We start from the raw sequence: 17,697 nt of genomic DNA on the forward strand, positions 1-17,697 counted from the left end.
CAAGAGCCTACCTTAGTCAAAGAAAAACCTTCCGAGGCTGCCACACCCACTACAACAAAAACCACAGACAGTGTAGAACCCTGGGCTGAAGCTGGTGAGACGGACTTGACTGTATATTAAGAAACGGGGCCTTTGAAGAGCTCTCCTACAACCAGAACAAATCTGTTGTGGTAAAAATAAAAAAAGGCAAAACCGGTTCTTGGGTGTACTCTTGTGGTCTCACTCTCCCTAGTTCCGACTCCGTGGGGCCATAGGAACTAGTGCTAATTTATCTCAGGGATTCCATGTTGCCCCCAAGTACTCACTGACCCAAGCAGGTCATTGCCACACCAGTTTCACATAGAGACTGCCTATCTGGAGGCTCTCTTACTGTGGACTCTGTTCACATTCCCAGCATCCACCCCCTGGTCGCAGCAGCCACTACCCTCTCATAACTCTCTGCCACTGTTCTATTTACATTCCTAACATCTGTCCCCTAATAGTTATGTATAAACTCCCAACAACCTGTTAAAATCAAGACTCAACAAACTGCAACCCAACAATGAGATTTATATGTTAAATTCTCAATCCACAATGCATCCACACAATAAACTGACCAGTTGATAAGGATGTAAACCGCCCACCTATCCATCCCAGCTACCTTGGCAACTCAAGGCCACCCGAATCTGGTTCATCCTTCTCCGTCTCCATCTTGATTCTCCCTCCTTCCCCTTCTCTCCCGCCTTACAAAAACTTTGTCCCAGCCTTAATTTTTACCATCCAATCATGGCCTTGACCTAACTCGTGCCAGCCCTCACCTGCATAATGACATCAACCTACACAAATCCACACCAAACCCCAAAGCTCGCAGCACATCAGAGGCTTAGCTCCAATTACAAACAAGACAAACCACTCAACACTATTCAACAAAAACCTATACCCCTAGAATTTCTCCAGTGAATTCCAGCCAGGGGCCCTCACTTCCAATCGGATGCTATCTAGTCAGAGCTCACAGGCTGTGGGTTCAGTTCCTGCCTGCCCAACTTCAGATGCTAACTGCAGACTAGGGACTTTGATCGGACTGGATATATTACAGTGTTTCCAAAACTGCTTCCCTGGTTGCAGTTAATCTCCCTACTTACATTCACTAACCATTTGCAAAGGATTTTAAATACAAATGAAAAGTCAAGTAAAAAGATACACCGGGCAAAAGGAGTTGCAATATGGGAGCTTCCGTCCCCATACTCAGGCCCCAAACGCCTGACTTCCAGAGAGCTACCCAGGTATAGGGCACACATCACATTTCTACTTACAATATATCTACAGTAAACCACCAGGTTGGGAATAGTGGAAACACACCAAATCCCAAGTTTCTAGATAGCAGCCAAAGTAAAGCCTTAAGCCTTCCTGAGGATGGTTCCAGTCCCGCTCTGTAAACTCTTTTCTACACGAGGCTTGGTAAGACAGGGACCACAACCTTGAGGAGAAAGGAGAGTAGCAATAACTAGTCTTTACTCTGAGGATTCTATACTAGACACTTGTCAAAAAAAAAAAAATCACTTTAAGAGGATCAGAATAACCAGAACTGAAAGCGAGCATGGGGTGAGCCTAGCTGGGAAGTGTCTGAGGATCTAGCTGCAGAAGCAAAGAACAGAAATGATTTCCCACGACAGCAAACTGAAGGGAAAACTCACTCAGTATAAACTCTGAAGGAGAAACCCCTTTCTCCCCAGGGTGGTGAGTGAAATGAGGAACGGGGTACTCAAACAAGATACCAGAACTCCCTAAAATAAGGGAACTCCCTTGTTTCCAAGGGCAACAAAACTTACCAGGTGGACTGGCCAACCTTGCCTAACTTAGGCTACTTTTCTTTTCTTCTTCTTCTTCTTCTTTTTTTTTTTTTTAAAGATTTATTTTATTCATATGAGTACACCGTCCCTGTCTTCAGACACACCAGAAGAGGGCATCTGATCCCATTACAGATGGTTGTGAGCCACCATGTGGTTGCAGGGAGTTGAACTCAGGACCTCTGGAAGTGCAATCAGTGCTCTTAACCGCTGAGTCATCTCTCCAGCCCTAGGCTACTTTTCTTTTTCCAGCCCAGGGTCTTGAGCACACCAGGCAAGCATTCGACTAGCGAGCTACATCCACAGCCCTCTGTCTGGTTTTTAGAGTCGAGGCCTCCCTAACTTGCTCAGGCTGACCTGGAACTCTATCCCAGGCAGTTCTTGAACTCAGGATCCCCCTGCCTCAGCCTCCCCAGCAGCTCTGGTTACAATCTGTCTCAGCAACAGACTACTTCTGCTCTTCTAGTTTTCCCGATGTTCTGGACTCCTCGTGTGGAACTGAACGATTCTGTCTCCCTACTTGCCAGGCTGTTTGAAGTTGTAGAAACTCTCATGGCTTTAGATGTTCCCAGCAGGTAGAAGGACAGTGGTGAGACATGTATCTAACAGTGTCTATCTGTATATGGATAATGAGAAACCGAGGCTGCAATACGGACTTATGAGATCTGCACTATAACCAACAAAGATAATGGAAATTACTTTTTACGTTACAAAATGGCATATGAGGACTTTCAAGTGGTTTTGAAAGATTCAAATCTAAGCTACAAACCAGCTCTGCTGGTCAAGAGTAACAAATTCAATGGCAAGTCTAAAAGTACAAACTGCCATAAAACATACGCATTATTTAGTATTATTATTTATTAACATACTGCCAAAACAAGTACTACACAAACACACGCACTATGTGGAGTCGTGAGAAAGGGATAAAAAAGTAAATTACTTTTGTAGAAATAACTCAGGTGAATTACTCCCAAGAGAAATGCCAGCAGCCGAAAGCACGACGGGCATTAAAAAGCGGGAAAACAGCAAGGCAGGGGCTACCCTTAGATGCCAAGTATAGCCAAAATGAACCCAGGGCATATGCCACTAAGTAAAACAAGGTTACCAAGCCGTGTCAACTCCAAAGTGCGGGGCTCTGCGGGTGTTAATCTACTTTGCGCTGGAAAGCAGGCGCGGCGCATGTAAAAGACTGGGTCTGGGGCAGTTCTACTGGGTGCTGGAGTGGGAGACGGTGCAGGCTTGTTTAATGGCTGCAAGACTGAAAGTTCTGCACCATAGATGTGCCAAGCACAGGGCACGACAGGGATGGCCTGGGACCGCGGAGATACGGGCATGCACAGCTGTTCCCGCACACCGAGCTGGAGTCGGCTGCCAAGACGCAGTGGGAAGGCTAGGGATGCGGTCCCAAACCCGCCGGATGAAGGCTATGCGCGCGCCCGTAGGGGGCCCCCACCTCCGGTGGCCGCCGCCGCCGGGTACGGCCGCGCCGCCAGCCGGGCCTGGCGCAGCATCAGCGCCCGCTGCCGCTTCCGCTCCACGCTCGCGCGTACGGCGGCCGGCAGCTCCGCGGGCTTCTCCGCGGCCGCGGGCTCCGGTGACGTCCGCTTCTCCTCCGCTGTCGCCATCGCTAACACACTCCGTAAACAGCGCACGCGAATCACTAACAGTTTCTAGCAGCCACAAGTACCTCCACTATCAGGCATTTAAAAAAGAAAGAAAAGAAAAGAATTGCGCCTGCGCAGTCTAGGAGTAGTGGCGGAAAAGACGATGGGAGAGGCATTGCGCCTGCGCAGTTGAGGAGTGGTGGCGGAAGAGATGGTAAAGCACTTGTTGACACATAACCTGGACTAAGCATTGTTGGAGGATCAGGACTTTAAGGTCATCCTTGTCTACACAGTATGTTCCAGGCCAGCCTGAGCTACATGAGACCCTGTGTCCAAAAGTAAAGAGAACATGGAAAAGAGCATCAAGAAAGAATGTCTGTGTGGCAGCTAAAAAGCATGAGAAAACAGGAAGACAACAGAGAGAAGTGGGACGCAGTATGAGCTCCAAACCCAGCTGCGGGGCGTGGGTAGAGAGCCAAAGTCGAAACCACGTGGAAAGCCAGACAGCCCCATGACAACAGACTGGCCATCCTGTATAGAAACGAAACCCCTGGTTTCAGAAAACCTTCCATCCAGTGGGGGAATGTGATGTGGCAGTAACTCCCCCTGTGCGGCAAGATGGCTTTGGGAGAAAAAATGCACAGTGTACTCCCCCCTGTATTGTGGACTGCTGTGCCAGGGGGCATGTTCATAGCACCACTGCTCCCAATAACCAAAAGCTAAAAACTGCCCGAATGCCCATCAACTTTTGAATGGCTAAACAAAGCATACATAGTATTACCATACAATGAATTATTTTTCTTCAGCCGTGAAAAAAATGAAGCACCGATCCAGGCTACGACGTGACTGAACTTTGAAGATGTTACTCTAAGAGAAAGAAGCCAATCACAAATGGGTGCGTTTATGGGAAACTCACATAACAGGCAAGCCCACCATAATAGAAAAAAGGTTAGAGGTTCCTGGAGCATGAAACTAAGGAGTAACTGTGAGGAGACATTACAGTGTGGGTACGGGGCCTCCTTCTGAGGTGATGAAAATTCTAGAACCAGACACTGTTGATGATTGCACAACTTTGTGGATGTATTTTCTGGCCAGAGCAGGGGATCTGAGCACCAGAACCCCACCTCCACCCCACCCTACCGCACCCACCCTTGTGGCACCAAGCCTTAAGTAGCAGCACCTCTGATGACCACCGTAGTCTCTGAGAATTTCTGACTTGGTGGCTGAGGGGATGAGGTGACAGTATTCCCCCTAAAATAACCTCTGAGGGTGACCAGTGCTCAGAATCCTGTCCCCGACAAAACATCGAATCTGACAGGTTTCAGGATGCAGCTTGAATGCTTCATACGCCCCAGGATTCTGAAACTCTTGGCAACTCGTTGCTCTCCCTTTCCAGGTAACTCCCTCTCCTTTGGCTCGGGGAATTTTTGTGATAGAGTTTCAGGAAACCAGGTCTGATCTGTGAGCTGGCGCCTCAGCTCAAAGCAGACTCCCTCCTCAGAGAAAGAGTGCGCACCCTGATCAGTATACTCCACTGGGTGACAAAGGCTATGGGTTTGCCCGGAGCCAAACACATGAGTCACCTGGTGGGGGTACAAAAGGAAGAAGGGCAAGAACAACAAATCAGGGGCCATGTCCTTGCCTTTTCTCATGACTGCATCCACCTTCCCACACTGTACCTCCTTCCCCTCCCACCCTTACAGATCCTGGCTAATGAGGAAACTGTGCAAAGGACAGAGAGCGCTGAAACCCCAGTGGAACTGAAAGAGTAGCCTCTGAAGAAGGGAGTCCAGGAAGATGGGGGGTGAGAAACCCTGCAAAGGCCCTGCCAGGACCCCCTCTCTATGTATGACTGGGCTGTTTTTCCTCTAATTCCCTGAGGTTTTACCCCTTAAATGTGGTCACTTTGACCATCATTGACAGCCACTCACAACACAAGAACATCTGTGATCAGGTTTTCATGGCATTAAGAGCAGGAACTGCTCAGTCCCCTGTTACTTCAGAGCCATCACATCAAATATGGCACACAGGAACTGCTTTGCAAATGGTTGCTAAACTCGGTAAGTTTAATTTTATGTCAAATAGCCCTAGTTGTGTATCTGACCTGCACTGAAACACAAATTCAAAGCCGAATCTTTTTTTTTTTTTTTTTTGGTTCTTTTTTTCGGAGCTGGGGATCGAACCCAGGACCTTGAGCTTCCTAGGCAAGCGCTCTATCACTGAGCTAAATCCCCAACCCCTCAAAGCCGAATCTTGTTCCTGCTTCCATGCCTGTTTAACAGGAGTAACGGGAGACACTCTAAATGGCTCAGGTTCCTGTCTAGTTCTGTCTCTGTTTTAGTAATAACACAGCCAACATCTCCATGAAGCTGAGTATACACAAGGTTTTTGGTTTGTCTTGAGACAAGGTCTCTCTCTCTCTCTCTCTCTCTCTCTCTCTCTCTCTCTCTCTCTCTCTCTCTCTGTGTGTGTGTGTGTGTGTGTCTGTGTGTCTGTGTGTCTGTGTGTGTTTGTGTCTGTGTGTGTGTCTCTCTGTGTGTGTCTGTGTCTCTGTGTGTGTGTATGTGTGTGTGTTTGTGTCTGTGTGTGTATGTGTGTGTGTTTGTGTCTGTGTGTGTATGTGTGTGTGTGTCTCTGTGTGTGTGTATGTGTATGTGTTTGTGTCTCTGTGTGTTTGTGTCTCTGTGTGTGTGTGTCTGTATGTGTCTGTGTGTGTCTGTGTGTGTGTCTGTGTGTGTATGTGTGTGTTTGTGTGCCTGTGTGTGTATGTGTGTGTATGTGTTTGTGTCTCTGTGTGTGTGTATGTGTGTGTCTCTGTGTGTGTTTGTGTCTGTGGGGTGTGTGTGTGTGTGTGTGTGTGTGTGTGTGTGTGTGTGTGTACTGACTGAAGACTGGCCTCAAGCTCACAGTCCTATCTCAGCCTCCTGAGTGCACAGATCAGTTTAGAGCATCCAGAATTCAGCAATTCACAGGATCCCCAAAACCACTCAGTGAGTGTACTCACTAGTCCTGCTTCACAGAGGAGAAAAGTAAAGCACAGAGTTGGCTCAGAACTTCTGTGAGACCAAACACTCACAAGTGAGAGCTCTAGCACTAATTACAAGTCTCTCCAGGAGAATGAGACTTTCACACCTCTTTCACTGGTCTGCCTTGTCTGGGTTGGTCCATTGTGGTGTTTTGGGATCTCCCCTGTGGCTGACAGAGGGCCCTCACCCAGGGACATCCGTGTCAATCTCAAGCCTGGTCCAGAGCGACTGCTGCCTATCAGAGGCCACTGAACATGGTCTAGGGTCCACACGTTGACAGCTTTGGACTGCGGCCACACTGTGGAGCATTGGACTTTTGAGTCCCTGATCTCTTGTTACCCATGATTGGGGGAATTCCTTCAATCACCGTCACAGCATGGTGGCTGCAGCTCCCAGCCACAGACCTCTTAGATTTACTGGTGAGTGCTTCCTCTAATAGTTACCGCTCTGCCAAACAAATAAAGTAGTTAGAAGATACATTTCATTTTGGAGTTTTCACTATGCCTTGGAAGTGACCCAGTGTCTCTGCCTCTGGCCCTGCCTTGGCCCTGATGGTACTGGCTTCATTCAGTCCTTGCTGACTCTAATCTGAGCAGCCTCTGCCCCGATGCTGGCTCTACATCGATCCTCCACATAGCCATAGCCTGGCTACAGCACATTCTACAGCATTGCCCAGGCCTCCGCTCAGACATCATTAATCGACTCCTTGTCACAGAGTCTAAGTTCACACCTGGTCCCAGCAGCCTTTGGAGGACCTGCCCCCATCATCCTGAAGGAAGCTGCCCTTTTGCAGACCCTCCCTGCTCTGCACCTGAGCTCAACTCCTACGGATGGATGCTCTCCCTGCTCTTTCAGTCAGCCTTCGAGTCTGCTCTCGTCATGGAGTTCATTCATGAGTTCACTATGTACCTGCTTCCAGCCAGCTCCTGGGCTGAGGACCCAGCACACGGCAATGAATTACTCATCCTCTTCCTCTCCAGGAGCTCCGGGTCTAATCTCGTCTGGTCACATGACCACCTGTCACACTCTTATCTGAAAGGACTCTCTTCTCCACACCTCGAAGCTCTTTCTTGATAGTACTTCTCTGCCCATCTGAAACCTATCCCTCACCCTCAGCCCATCCCCCAACAAGCACCATCCATTTCCAATGACGCCAGACCTCTGGATGGTACAGAATGCACTTTGGCTTGAGGCAGAATCCTTTGACATCCAGGAACCAGAAGGGCTGTCCCAGAGTGGACATCATCTAGCCAACTGTTGGATGTCCCTGCAGCCACCACGAGCCAATGAAGACACAGCCCTGAGTAAATACAGATCTCTCATACAGGTGATGCCTTCCAGTTTTGCTCAAACGCAATCACTGCTCTCCAGTCTACCCATTTAAAGTAAACGGTCTAGTCATGTTCGGTATGGCACAGGTTACACAAACATCACCGCAGTCCATTCTAGAACATTCTTGTCAGCCTAGAAACAAACCTCACAACCGTTAATGGTCACCCCCCTCTCCCAGCCCCCCAGCCCCCCGCCACTGTCTCCAATCTCCTTGGCCCTGCGCAAGCTTCCATCCTCAATAGATTTGCCTCCTCTGAATTCTCCCTATAAACAGAATCATAGAGCGCATGGTCTTTTGTGGCTGGCGTCTTTCACGTAGTATAAAGTTTCAATCCGTATTAGCATAAGGATTCGTCAACACTGCAGTTTCTGTCCCTGCTTCATTTTTTTTTTATTGACAACATTCCATTAGGTGGACATACATTTTATTTATCCACTTGTCCACGGACAGAAACCCCTGCTGCAAGCATCCGGGTACTGGCACACACATGCTGTCTCTGTTGGATACAGACACGGGCATGGATTGCTGAAGCGCGTGGAGACTACGCATCGAACATTCTGAAGAACTGCTCTCCTTTATACTTATGGAGTCTGCAGTAACTCTAGAGAATCCCCTGGGGAGTGAGAAAGGCATTTGTGTGGCCAGAGTACAGAGGAGAGAGCTAAATAACCCGTATCCACCAAGAAAGTCTGGAAGAGCCAATCCAAAAGATTAGTGGTTAGGGTGCGACATCTCCGAGGGACTTCCGTGGGGGCCAAGGCACAGGTGTGGGCTGGGGGGAGGGTCATTTTGTTTCCATTTATCTGAACATTCATCTCACTTCAACAGCTACCAGACCCAGGGATACAGAACAGAGGGACAGATAGGGACACCTTCATATTCCGTATTCCAAGTGGCAGAGAAGTCTCGATGTGTACTTATTAATACTCCAGTGTGAACACACTATCAGTGCTTTGCGTGCTTGGAGCTCACACCTCTTCCAGCCCAGACGGCCCCTGGAGAAGCTCAAAGTTCACACTGCCAGATGCTGACTAAGCTCCGAGAAAGCACAGCACGCAAGGGATTCAAAGGGTGATAATGAGCGTCACAGACATTGCCTCCCGAGTGTGACTCCAGAGGGGCAAGACTGAGCTTTGGAATAACTGACAGCCTTCGTCCCCACCCCTTTCTTCGGTCTCTATAAAGCTTCCTGAATGGAGATGAGATGGAAGGCAGGAGTGCTTGCTTGCTTGCTTTTTAAATTGGTAATCTAGGGCCAGTGAAATGGCTCAGCAGGTAGAGGTGCTTGCAGCCAAGCCTGAGGATCCGAGTTCAATCCTTGTGACCCACATGGTAGAGGAAAGTCACCTGTGCTACGGCACATGCATGCACAAATAAACGAGCAAATGCAATAAAATTTAAGATGTAAGTTCGCTTCCTTCAGGAACTATCTGTTCTCTGAATAAAGCATAGCCTGATACCGTCCCTGTCTCTGCTTGGCCTTTGTGACCACAGGCAGTGAGAGCACCCAGATTCCCAGCCATGACCACACTCAGAGTTGCCTCCAACTCTCGAGGTTAGAGACAGGAGTGCAATAGGGTGAGGGTCTGATCCACATGGACAAGAAGACATGAAAGCTCCACCAGGCCCCTGTGCAGGGAGCTAGGCTCAAGCTGGCCGGAGCCTGTGTTCGACTTTCTATCGCCGTGACAAAACACCTGGTACAGACAATGTAAGGGCTTGGAATTACTTCTCTGTCTCCCAGTGTGGAAAGCTGCAGCCCATCATGGTGGGGATGGCTCGGGGGAGTGGAGCAGCTCACCCCAACCAGATATACTTTCAAAGACACATCCCTAGTGACACGCTTCCTTCAGCGGGACCCTGCCCTGTCAAGTTCCCAGGGACGAAGTGTTGAGTACATCCACCTGTCTGAGGCCTTTCAGATTCGAACCGCAGCAAACAGCTTCGGGAGGTTGGGCATTTATCTTTCCGTCATTTAGAAATTCCTCTCTTCCTCACACAAACTTGTATTCTGGTTTTTTTTTTTTCCTCTTTATGTATCCTAGGCTGGCCTCAAATTTAATGTACAGCCAAGGATGGCCTCAGACTTCAGATCCTCCTACATTAACCTCCCAAGGGCTAGGATTACAGTCATGTGCCACCGTGTCTGTTTTATGTGGTGCTAAGACTCAAACGTAGGGCTTTGAGCATTTGTGACAAGCACTCTACAAACAGCTGCACCTCTAGACCTCTCGTTATATTTTTTTTAATTTTAAAAAGTTTTGAGGGGCTGGAGAGATGGCTCAGCAGTTAAGAGCACTGACTGCTCTTCCAGAGGTCCTGAGTTCGATTCCCAGCAACCACATGGTGGCTCACAACCATCTGTAATAGGGATCTGATCCCCTCTTCTGGTGTGTCTGAAGACAGCGACAGTGTACTCACATGCATGAAGTAAATACATAAAAATCTTAAAAAATTTTTTTGAACTCGACCTGATGACTAGCACTGTAATCCCAGCACTTGGGAGGCTGAGGTAGGAGGATTACCGTGAGTTCCAGGATAGCCTGGGTGACATAGCAAGGCCCTGTACATTGTGAAGTGACAATCGGTTAACATCCATATGATCCAAGTACTTATTCATGGTCAGAATACTACACTCCTACTCTGCCCAATGGTATTGCTGTGTGACATTGTAGTCCTTATAGCTTTATTATTATTGTTGTTGTTGTTGTTGTTATTGTTATTATTGTTGTTGTTTGTGTGCACACACATGTGGAAGTCAGAGGACAATTTTGGGGAATTTGTTTTCCACCATAGGTTCTAGAAATCAAACTCAGGTCGTCAGTTTGCACGCCATCTCCCCAGACCTCCCGTTTTAGTTTTTGATGAAATGTCCTATTTTTCTTAACTCATGTGACTCCCATCTCTTGGGCTCTCTCTTTGATAAATACCTGACTTTAAAAAGTGAATTTGGCTTTTGTCAATGCCCCGTGTTTGCAACTTTGATTGTGCTGTTTGGCGTATCTCCACTGAATTCCAACCCTACCCCCAACCCACACCCCTTTCAGGACATTTTACTTCAAGACAAGATCTCCTCACTAAGTTGCTTAGACTGGCTTTGAACTCTCTGTCCTCCCGCCCCACCCTCCGGAGTAGGGAGGATTACAGGTGTGAGCTACCACCATGCCTGGCTATTGTTTTTGTTTCATAAAAAGAAAAATAGCATATGCCCAAGGTGAAATGGTACCTGCCAGTCACCCTCAGTCTAAGAGGACAATAAAGAGACAGGCTAGAGCAGGCCCAACGAGGCCAGGCCCTGCACTTTGCTAAAGAGGAGATAAAAAGCCAGGCTTCTATGTGAAACCTTCAGTCCCTAATGGCTGACACCAAAGATAGGAAACATGTACCATCTTGTAGTCCTTTCCCAGCATCTCCACCATGGTCCTCCTAGCCCTGCTCACCACTCCGACTGGCACTGCTCAGCAGTTGGGCCACGAGCATGGGCTTGGCTTGAACACCACTCTTGCCACAGCAGACTCCCGGGTATGCGTAGTGACAATCGAGGCATTTATAGACCCTTAAAGGGAAAAGTACTAATAGGAGGCAGGGCACAGAATCCCGTTAGACGACGCTAAGTTTTAACCAAGCTCAGTGAGTTAAACAGGTTATGTCTTCTCCATGAGCCTCAATTTCTTCACCTATAAAATGCGGTTCAAAGTACCCACGGGTTTGTTCAAGGTCCAGGCAGTAGGTGCAATGGTTGTTGTCAGCCATAGCCAGTAGGGGGCACCAAACTAAACCAAACGAGACCCACCTAGTGATCGCACTCCGAGTTGGCTGGGAAGTTATAAATGGAATTACACTTTGCACTGCACTTGGGAGCCATCATCTAAAACAAGCAGATCGGGAGTGGCACAAATAGCAGGTCAACGGGGGAAAGCTCGGTACTTGGGTTCTTGTCCTGGATGGGATTTGGGGGCTGTTTAACCTTCGCAATGGCAGTCTGTGTCTGAACTCTTCCTTTCTTGGAGACCAAACTGTTGAGGCCAGGGTACCTCTGAGGGAACCTTCTAGCTGTCTATCACCAAGGACCTGGTAGAAATCAAGGCGGGACAGCATCCAGGTGCGGAGGTTTGGGAGTAGCGGGCCCTGGCTGACTTCTGCACGCCCTTCCCCAGGCTGCGTAGTGATTTGGTCCAGGTCCAGGGAAGGGCGAACTGGCTCATCCCGATCTCACAAAGGAGTGCTCTCAGAGACCTGGGTGGCGGCGTGTTTTCCTGCAGGAGCACGATGCTTTTCCAAACCTTTTGTGCTGGTTGCCGCTGCAGCGAGAGAGACCACCCAGCCTGACAAAGAAAGGAATTCTTGTGTGCAGTTGACAGCCCTCAGGTTGACGGCTCTGCTTTTGCCCCGGAGGCTGTCACTCGCAGAACAATGGCAGCGAGCAGGGTGGCTCTCACCTGAGACAGGCGCTGCCGCCAGCGCCAGCGGAGGGGGAAACGCGGGTCCTCTGCTGCCAGAGGCTCCAGAAGCTGCCTGCTCAGGGCTGGGATGCTTTCAATCTGCTGATCAGAAAGCAGAGAGCTTGAGACCTTAATCCCCGTTCGCAACACACACACAGACACACAGACACACATCATATATGAAACGTGATGAATTATCGGTCCGAAAACATAAATCTCTAAGACATCGTTCGGGTGAAAGAAGTCTTTCATATCTCATATGTTCTGGATTGGTGAATACATACTGCATAATTCCCATTTCTGGGAATTTCTAAAGCTGGTGGAATTAAGCTCAGGTGATCTGCTGTTGCCAGAGAAGGAAGGAAGGCTGGTTGCAAATGGATGTGGAGTCTTCCTGGGAGATGGGACTGTCCCGTGTCCTGACTGAGCGACTGCTGGTGTGTACATGCCCTTGTAAGACCTTCAGCTGTTAGCTTTAAATTCCCTCATTGTACACTGTGGCAAATTTCACGTCGATATCATTGGTTTTAAAACGGAATTACAAACAATGACTTTTCTTATTCACAAAAGAATAATGTGTCTGCTGGGGGGGGGGTGTTCAGCCATTTAGGGATTGTTTTTTAAAAATATCCTTGGTCCCAAGCCCTGGAAAGAAAAATCGCAATAGAAGACAGCAAAAATACAGATGGCTTCCAAAAGGGAAGTGAAACTCAACCACACACTTGGTGCCCAGAGATTACATGGCTCCCATTTTATATTAACACCACCACTCCATTATTGTCACAAAATAAACTGCTTCTGTAATCTAATCTTTTTGTGTGTGCATCATGTTGAGAGCATGGATACACATGAGATTACAAAAAGAGAAAAATATCAAGTAAAAATTCTCCACATCTCATCCCCGAATCAGTGACTTTGATCACTGATTTATACATTATCCTAAAGATGTTATGGATGAAGACATTATGCATATGGATGTTATACATAAATATATTATGTATAAGATGGTGTGCATATGCATGTGAGGCTCCCTTAGAGCAAAAACTGCAGGCATTCTGTCCAGACAATCTGTGTCCGTATCAACCTACTTTCTATAACGTGACAGCTTGTCTTCCCATGTCATTAAAATGTTTCTCTGATGTCATTTTCACAGGCTTTCGACTGAAGCAGAGCATAAATGGAAACATGCCAGGTCTACAAATACAGCCTCAGCATGGCTACACGCTGCCTAATTTCATAGCCAGCACAATGCAGAAAAGAGAATTTCCAGTGTCCTGGAAGTGGCTTTGGACCGTCTCTCACTTATGGGTCCCCTCAAAAGATCTAACTTCTCATTTCCGTTCTTCCCCATTGTTGGAACATTATATAGTTGTACAACATTTGTGGGGTTTGAAGTTTATATTTTTAGTATTGTGCATGTGTGCATGCGTGTGTGCGTGTGGCACATGTGTATTGTGGTGTTTATGTGAGTGTGTGTTTGCTGTGGCATGAGAAGACAAGAGGATTTTTGCGGAGTCCATTCTCACCGTCCACCTTTCAGTGGATTCTGGATTAAACTCAGCTCATGGGCTTTCTAAGCGAGCACCACGTGGCTGGCCCCAGCTTTTACGATTATTTTCTTCCATTCATGAGTAGGTGAATGGAATCCAGTCATGTTACATATAATAACTCTGTCTCATATAATATTTACTCTGGGCACCACATATAGTATACCGCTGTATAAATACATCACGATTTCTTTCTTCATTCTACCGTTGATGGACATGTGGGCTATTTCCAGACTTGGGCTATTGTAGCTGGCGTAAACATTCCTCCAGTGTCACCAGCGAATGCATCTGTGTACCCTGCTAACCACATACTTGGGAATACAACTGCTAAGTCACAGTCAATACATGTGTTCAGCTTTGGCAGTAAAAGCCAATTATCTCAAAAACAAAACAAAAACCCTGGCTCCCCTAATTTACCTCTCATCTCCAACGTAAGAGTTCTAATTGTTTGCATTCTAAACCACCACATCTATTTTAATAGCACGTCACCGCACAGTTAGGAAGCCACATTCCTAGAGGCAGTTCTTTGCCTTATCCTCCCGCCTTCTCATGAAGCCTGAGCACCCTTCTCAGAACACGACTGGTAAACTCAAGCGCTATCATTTGAGGGCATGGCTCAGTGGTACAGTGCTTACTCACTCACCTACCACGCACCAGGATGGGTTCGATCTCGAGATTTGTCCCAGAATACATGTACTGGCCTTTTGTATTGTTCCTTCTATGAAGGTGCATTCTCGGCTTTAGCCAATCATAGCAATTATTTGTTATTTCTCTTCGTGGTGAGAGGGGCTGAACCCGGGGTCTCACATACACTGTGCAAGCGCTCTACCACTGAGCTACATCCCCACTCCTTTCTGTGTGCTTTATTCTTGTATGGTTTATTTTGAGATGGGGATCTTACTAAGTTGCCCAGGCTAGCTTTGAATTCACTTTGTAGCCCAGGGTGGCCTTGAACTCACTTTGTAGCCCAGGTTGGCCTGGAACTCACTTTGTAGCCCAGGATGCCCTTGAACTTACTTTGTAGCCCAGGCTAGCCTTGAACGTGAAATCAGCATGCCTCAGCCTTCCCAGGAGCTGGAATTACAGGCTTGATCATCAAGCCTGGCTTATTTTTTTGTAAGAACTTCTCATAAAAATATTAGCTGACTGAAAATTTTTTTAAAATCACATTTGTTATTTTGTGGTTAGGAGGAATGGGTGCTATGTTTGGTTAAATGGCGGCGACTGATTACACTAGACATAAGGGCATAGGACACCATTTTGTTCTATGATTCCATGAAGTTAGCCAAGACTTGGGGCCCACTTTTGCCCAATTTTGGAAGTTAAAAAAAAAAAAATCCCAAAAGGGCAAAAGCTGAACAAACTCCCAGGATGGGAAACTCACGGAATAGGAATATGTAAGCACCATTATGGCACACCCCCTCCCCCCAGCAAAGGTCTCCAAATCCCCTGTTCCCCAGGGAGAGAGAGTCAAAGGTCCAAGGTGTGTACACAGACAGCCCTTCAAAGGAATGTGGGTTTTGTAGCTCTGGTTTTCCTCCCCTTTCTAAGCGTGTCTCGCATGCCAGCAAAGGGTGTGCATATGGGGTGAGGGTGCAAGGGGGAGTTACAGGGTTACCTGTCATGTCATTCCTGGGCCACTTAAAAAGGAGAGCCAAGCCTGGAACCTTCCAGGAAGCTGAAAAGTCCCTCTGGCCTTTCGGTGCCTCGGTTCCTGCAAGGGAACAGCTCAGGATGAAGCAGCCCAAGGGTGGGAACTAGGCTTGGGCTCTGTGAAACGTGACTGGTTGAAACGGTTTATTCAGTTTTTCGGGTGCTTCAACGACATCATAAAATACCCCCTTCGTGACAACAGATAGGCAAACTCTCTGCTTCACAGCCTCGAAACTGAAAGGCTGGCAAAGCTCTCCCCACGCCTATGACTGCGCACCCACGCGGGTCTCTGCACGGGAGGAAGATTTTCTGCTAACTGCTTCAAACAGAGGCTCCATATTGCACACCTCTCTTAGAAACTGACTGTGACAAGTAAGGATGGGCCAGTTGAGTTTTTCCTAGAGTTTACCAAGTACATCTGACCACTGAACAAGTAACATTCAAGACCTCTTCGAGACAGACCTTTCTGAGGACTTAGTGTGAGGTAGAAAATGCATTCATTTCTAAGCTAGGTGTGGTGGCTTACATCTGTAATCATGATATGTGAAAGCTGAGGCATGAGAACTGTGAGTTTCAACTCAGCTGGGCTACACACTGAGTTCCAGAGGGACGGGACTACAGAAGAAGAGCCTATCAGCAGGGGAGGGGAAGAAAATAAATCTGTATTATATGCCTTTACTGTATCATATACAGTGACAGCTGCAGTATTTTGAATCATTAGCATATTCTTCAAGATTTATTTTTGTGTGTGCAGGTGTTTTGTCTCCATGTGTGTCGATGCAACATGTGCCTGCAGTGCCTGCAAAGGCCAGAAGAGGGCATCAGAACTCCCGGAACGCAAGTCACAGACAGATGTAACCAACCACGGGAGTGCTGGGAACCAAACCTGGGTCAGAGCAACCAGTGCGCTTAACGGCTGAGCTCTCTCTCCAGGCCCCGTGTTGTGTGTTTAAATGTATAAAATAGGTCGTGAGCTGTCTTTTTGTACAAGAAAATTGTTGTTGATATACATTCTCTATAATGCATTCCTGGGTGACTCAGTCTTGAAATCATTCTTATACATCTTAATATTCTTATATTCTTATGTCAACATTCTTACATGTTATTATTATCAACTTATAACGTACTTTCAAACTTCTCAGCAGCATCATCGTTAACTTTCATGACATTGTTAAGTGCGACTTTCACAAATGCACATAAATAGATTTTCTGTTTAGACTATTAAAAGGTTTCAGATTGGAGTTTTGTTCAGCATGAACCCTTTCAAATTTTTAGCAAAATATAGAAAAGCAGAAAGATCTATTATCTGTTCCCCAAAACAAACCCTGCAATTATTCTCATTAGTCTTTCTTTATATGTATTCAGTTTTTACATAGTTAAAATCTTACTTTGTAACTTTATGTATTTACTGATTCAACATTTTAGCAGTATTTTTTGAGTCGATCTTTATATGTGATAATTGTATAAGCAAAAAAAATTTTTAAAGATTTCTTTCTTTCTTACACACACACACACACACACACACACACACACACACACACACACACACACCATGTGCATGCAGATGCCCAAGGAGGCCAGAAGAGCCATCAGACGCACTGGAACTGAAGTTGCAGGTGGTCGTGAGAGGCCCAATGTGAATCCTGGGAACCAAATCTCTATCCTCTGGAAGAGCAGCATGTTGTAACTTCCGTCTTTTCCAAAACCTATTTTCAATGATGGTTCTTAAATGTTTCCCTTCTAGCCCACCACCCACCAGAGGTACTGGGAAGGAAAGTGTACAGGGGAAGTGGACCTGTTTAGACATGGTTCTTGGGAGCAACTCTGGAAATCAGCAGTTCAGTTTACAAGTTATCGGTGACAGCTTGATCCACTCGCCAACGCTCCAGCAGTCCAGTTTGGTAGAGTCCAGACAGCAGGCACGATCAGCAGCACTGGTCCCATCTAGCAGGAACAGCTGGGCTTCAGTCTCAACACAAGTCAGCAGGAGGGACCAGGGCCAACAGGGACCAGCTTCTTATCTCAGCAGGTGCACATCTGTCTCAACTGACGTCACTCTGCCAATTAGCTGGAATCTGCAGAAGTGGCAAGAAACTGCAGCACGCCACCAGAAGGTTTTTGGTACATTTCTCTCTATAGAGTCCTGACAAATGGAGCTCAACTACACAATGTAAGGTAGACCAGTGAATGTTTGTCCAGCAAAGAATCCTTCATCCTGTGTCTTTTCACATGTGGGACCCAAAAAGGCAGCCTGGTTCCTGGTTGA

At 47.2% G+C, this 17,697-nt stretch overlaps 1 protein-coding gene and 1 long non-coding RNA gene across 10 annotated transcripts in view; one reads left to right on the plus strand and one right to left on the minus strand.

The window, feature by feature from the left end:
- The window catches only part of Xpa (XPA, DNA damage recognition and repair factor), a 44,134-nt gene extending 40,592 nt beyond the window's left edge, over positions 1-3,542 (minus strand). For 3 of the 8 annotated variants that reach the window (XR_015619463.1, XR_015619462.1, XM_087547979.1), the window contains exon 1: positions 2,932-3,348. Coding sequence is in view for 3 of the 8 variants with exons in the window: in XM_087547979.1 (XP_087404105.1) it covers positions 2,932-3,160 (229 nt within the window). In the remaining 5 variants the exon portion in view is untranslated. 8 annotated transcript variants of the gene reach the window in all.
- Positions 3,543-3,615: 73 nt separating this feature from the next.
- LOC148005774 (uncharacterized) lies at positions 3,616-13,610 on the plus strand. Of its 2 annotated transcripts, none has more exons than XR_015620860.1 (2): positions 3,616-4,826; positions 13,385-13,610. It is a non-coding gene; the product is annotated as an uncharacterized LOC148005774 (long non-coding RNA). The 2 variants fall into 2 exon arrangements; XR_015620859.1 differs by lacking the exon at positions 13,385-13,610 and adding an exon at positions 5,134-9,251.
- Positions 13,611-17,697: the final 4,087 nt, after the last annotated feature.

This window comes from Rattus norvegicus, chromosome 5 (genome assembly GCF_021556685.1).
Source record: "Rattus norvegicus strain SHRSP/BbbUtx chromosome 5, alternate assembly SHRSP_T2T, whole genome shotgun sequence".
In the NCBI taxonomy this organism is placed as follows: Eukaryota; Metazoa; Chordata; class Mammalia; order Rodentia; family Muridae; genus Rattus; species Rattus norvegicus.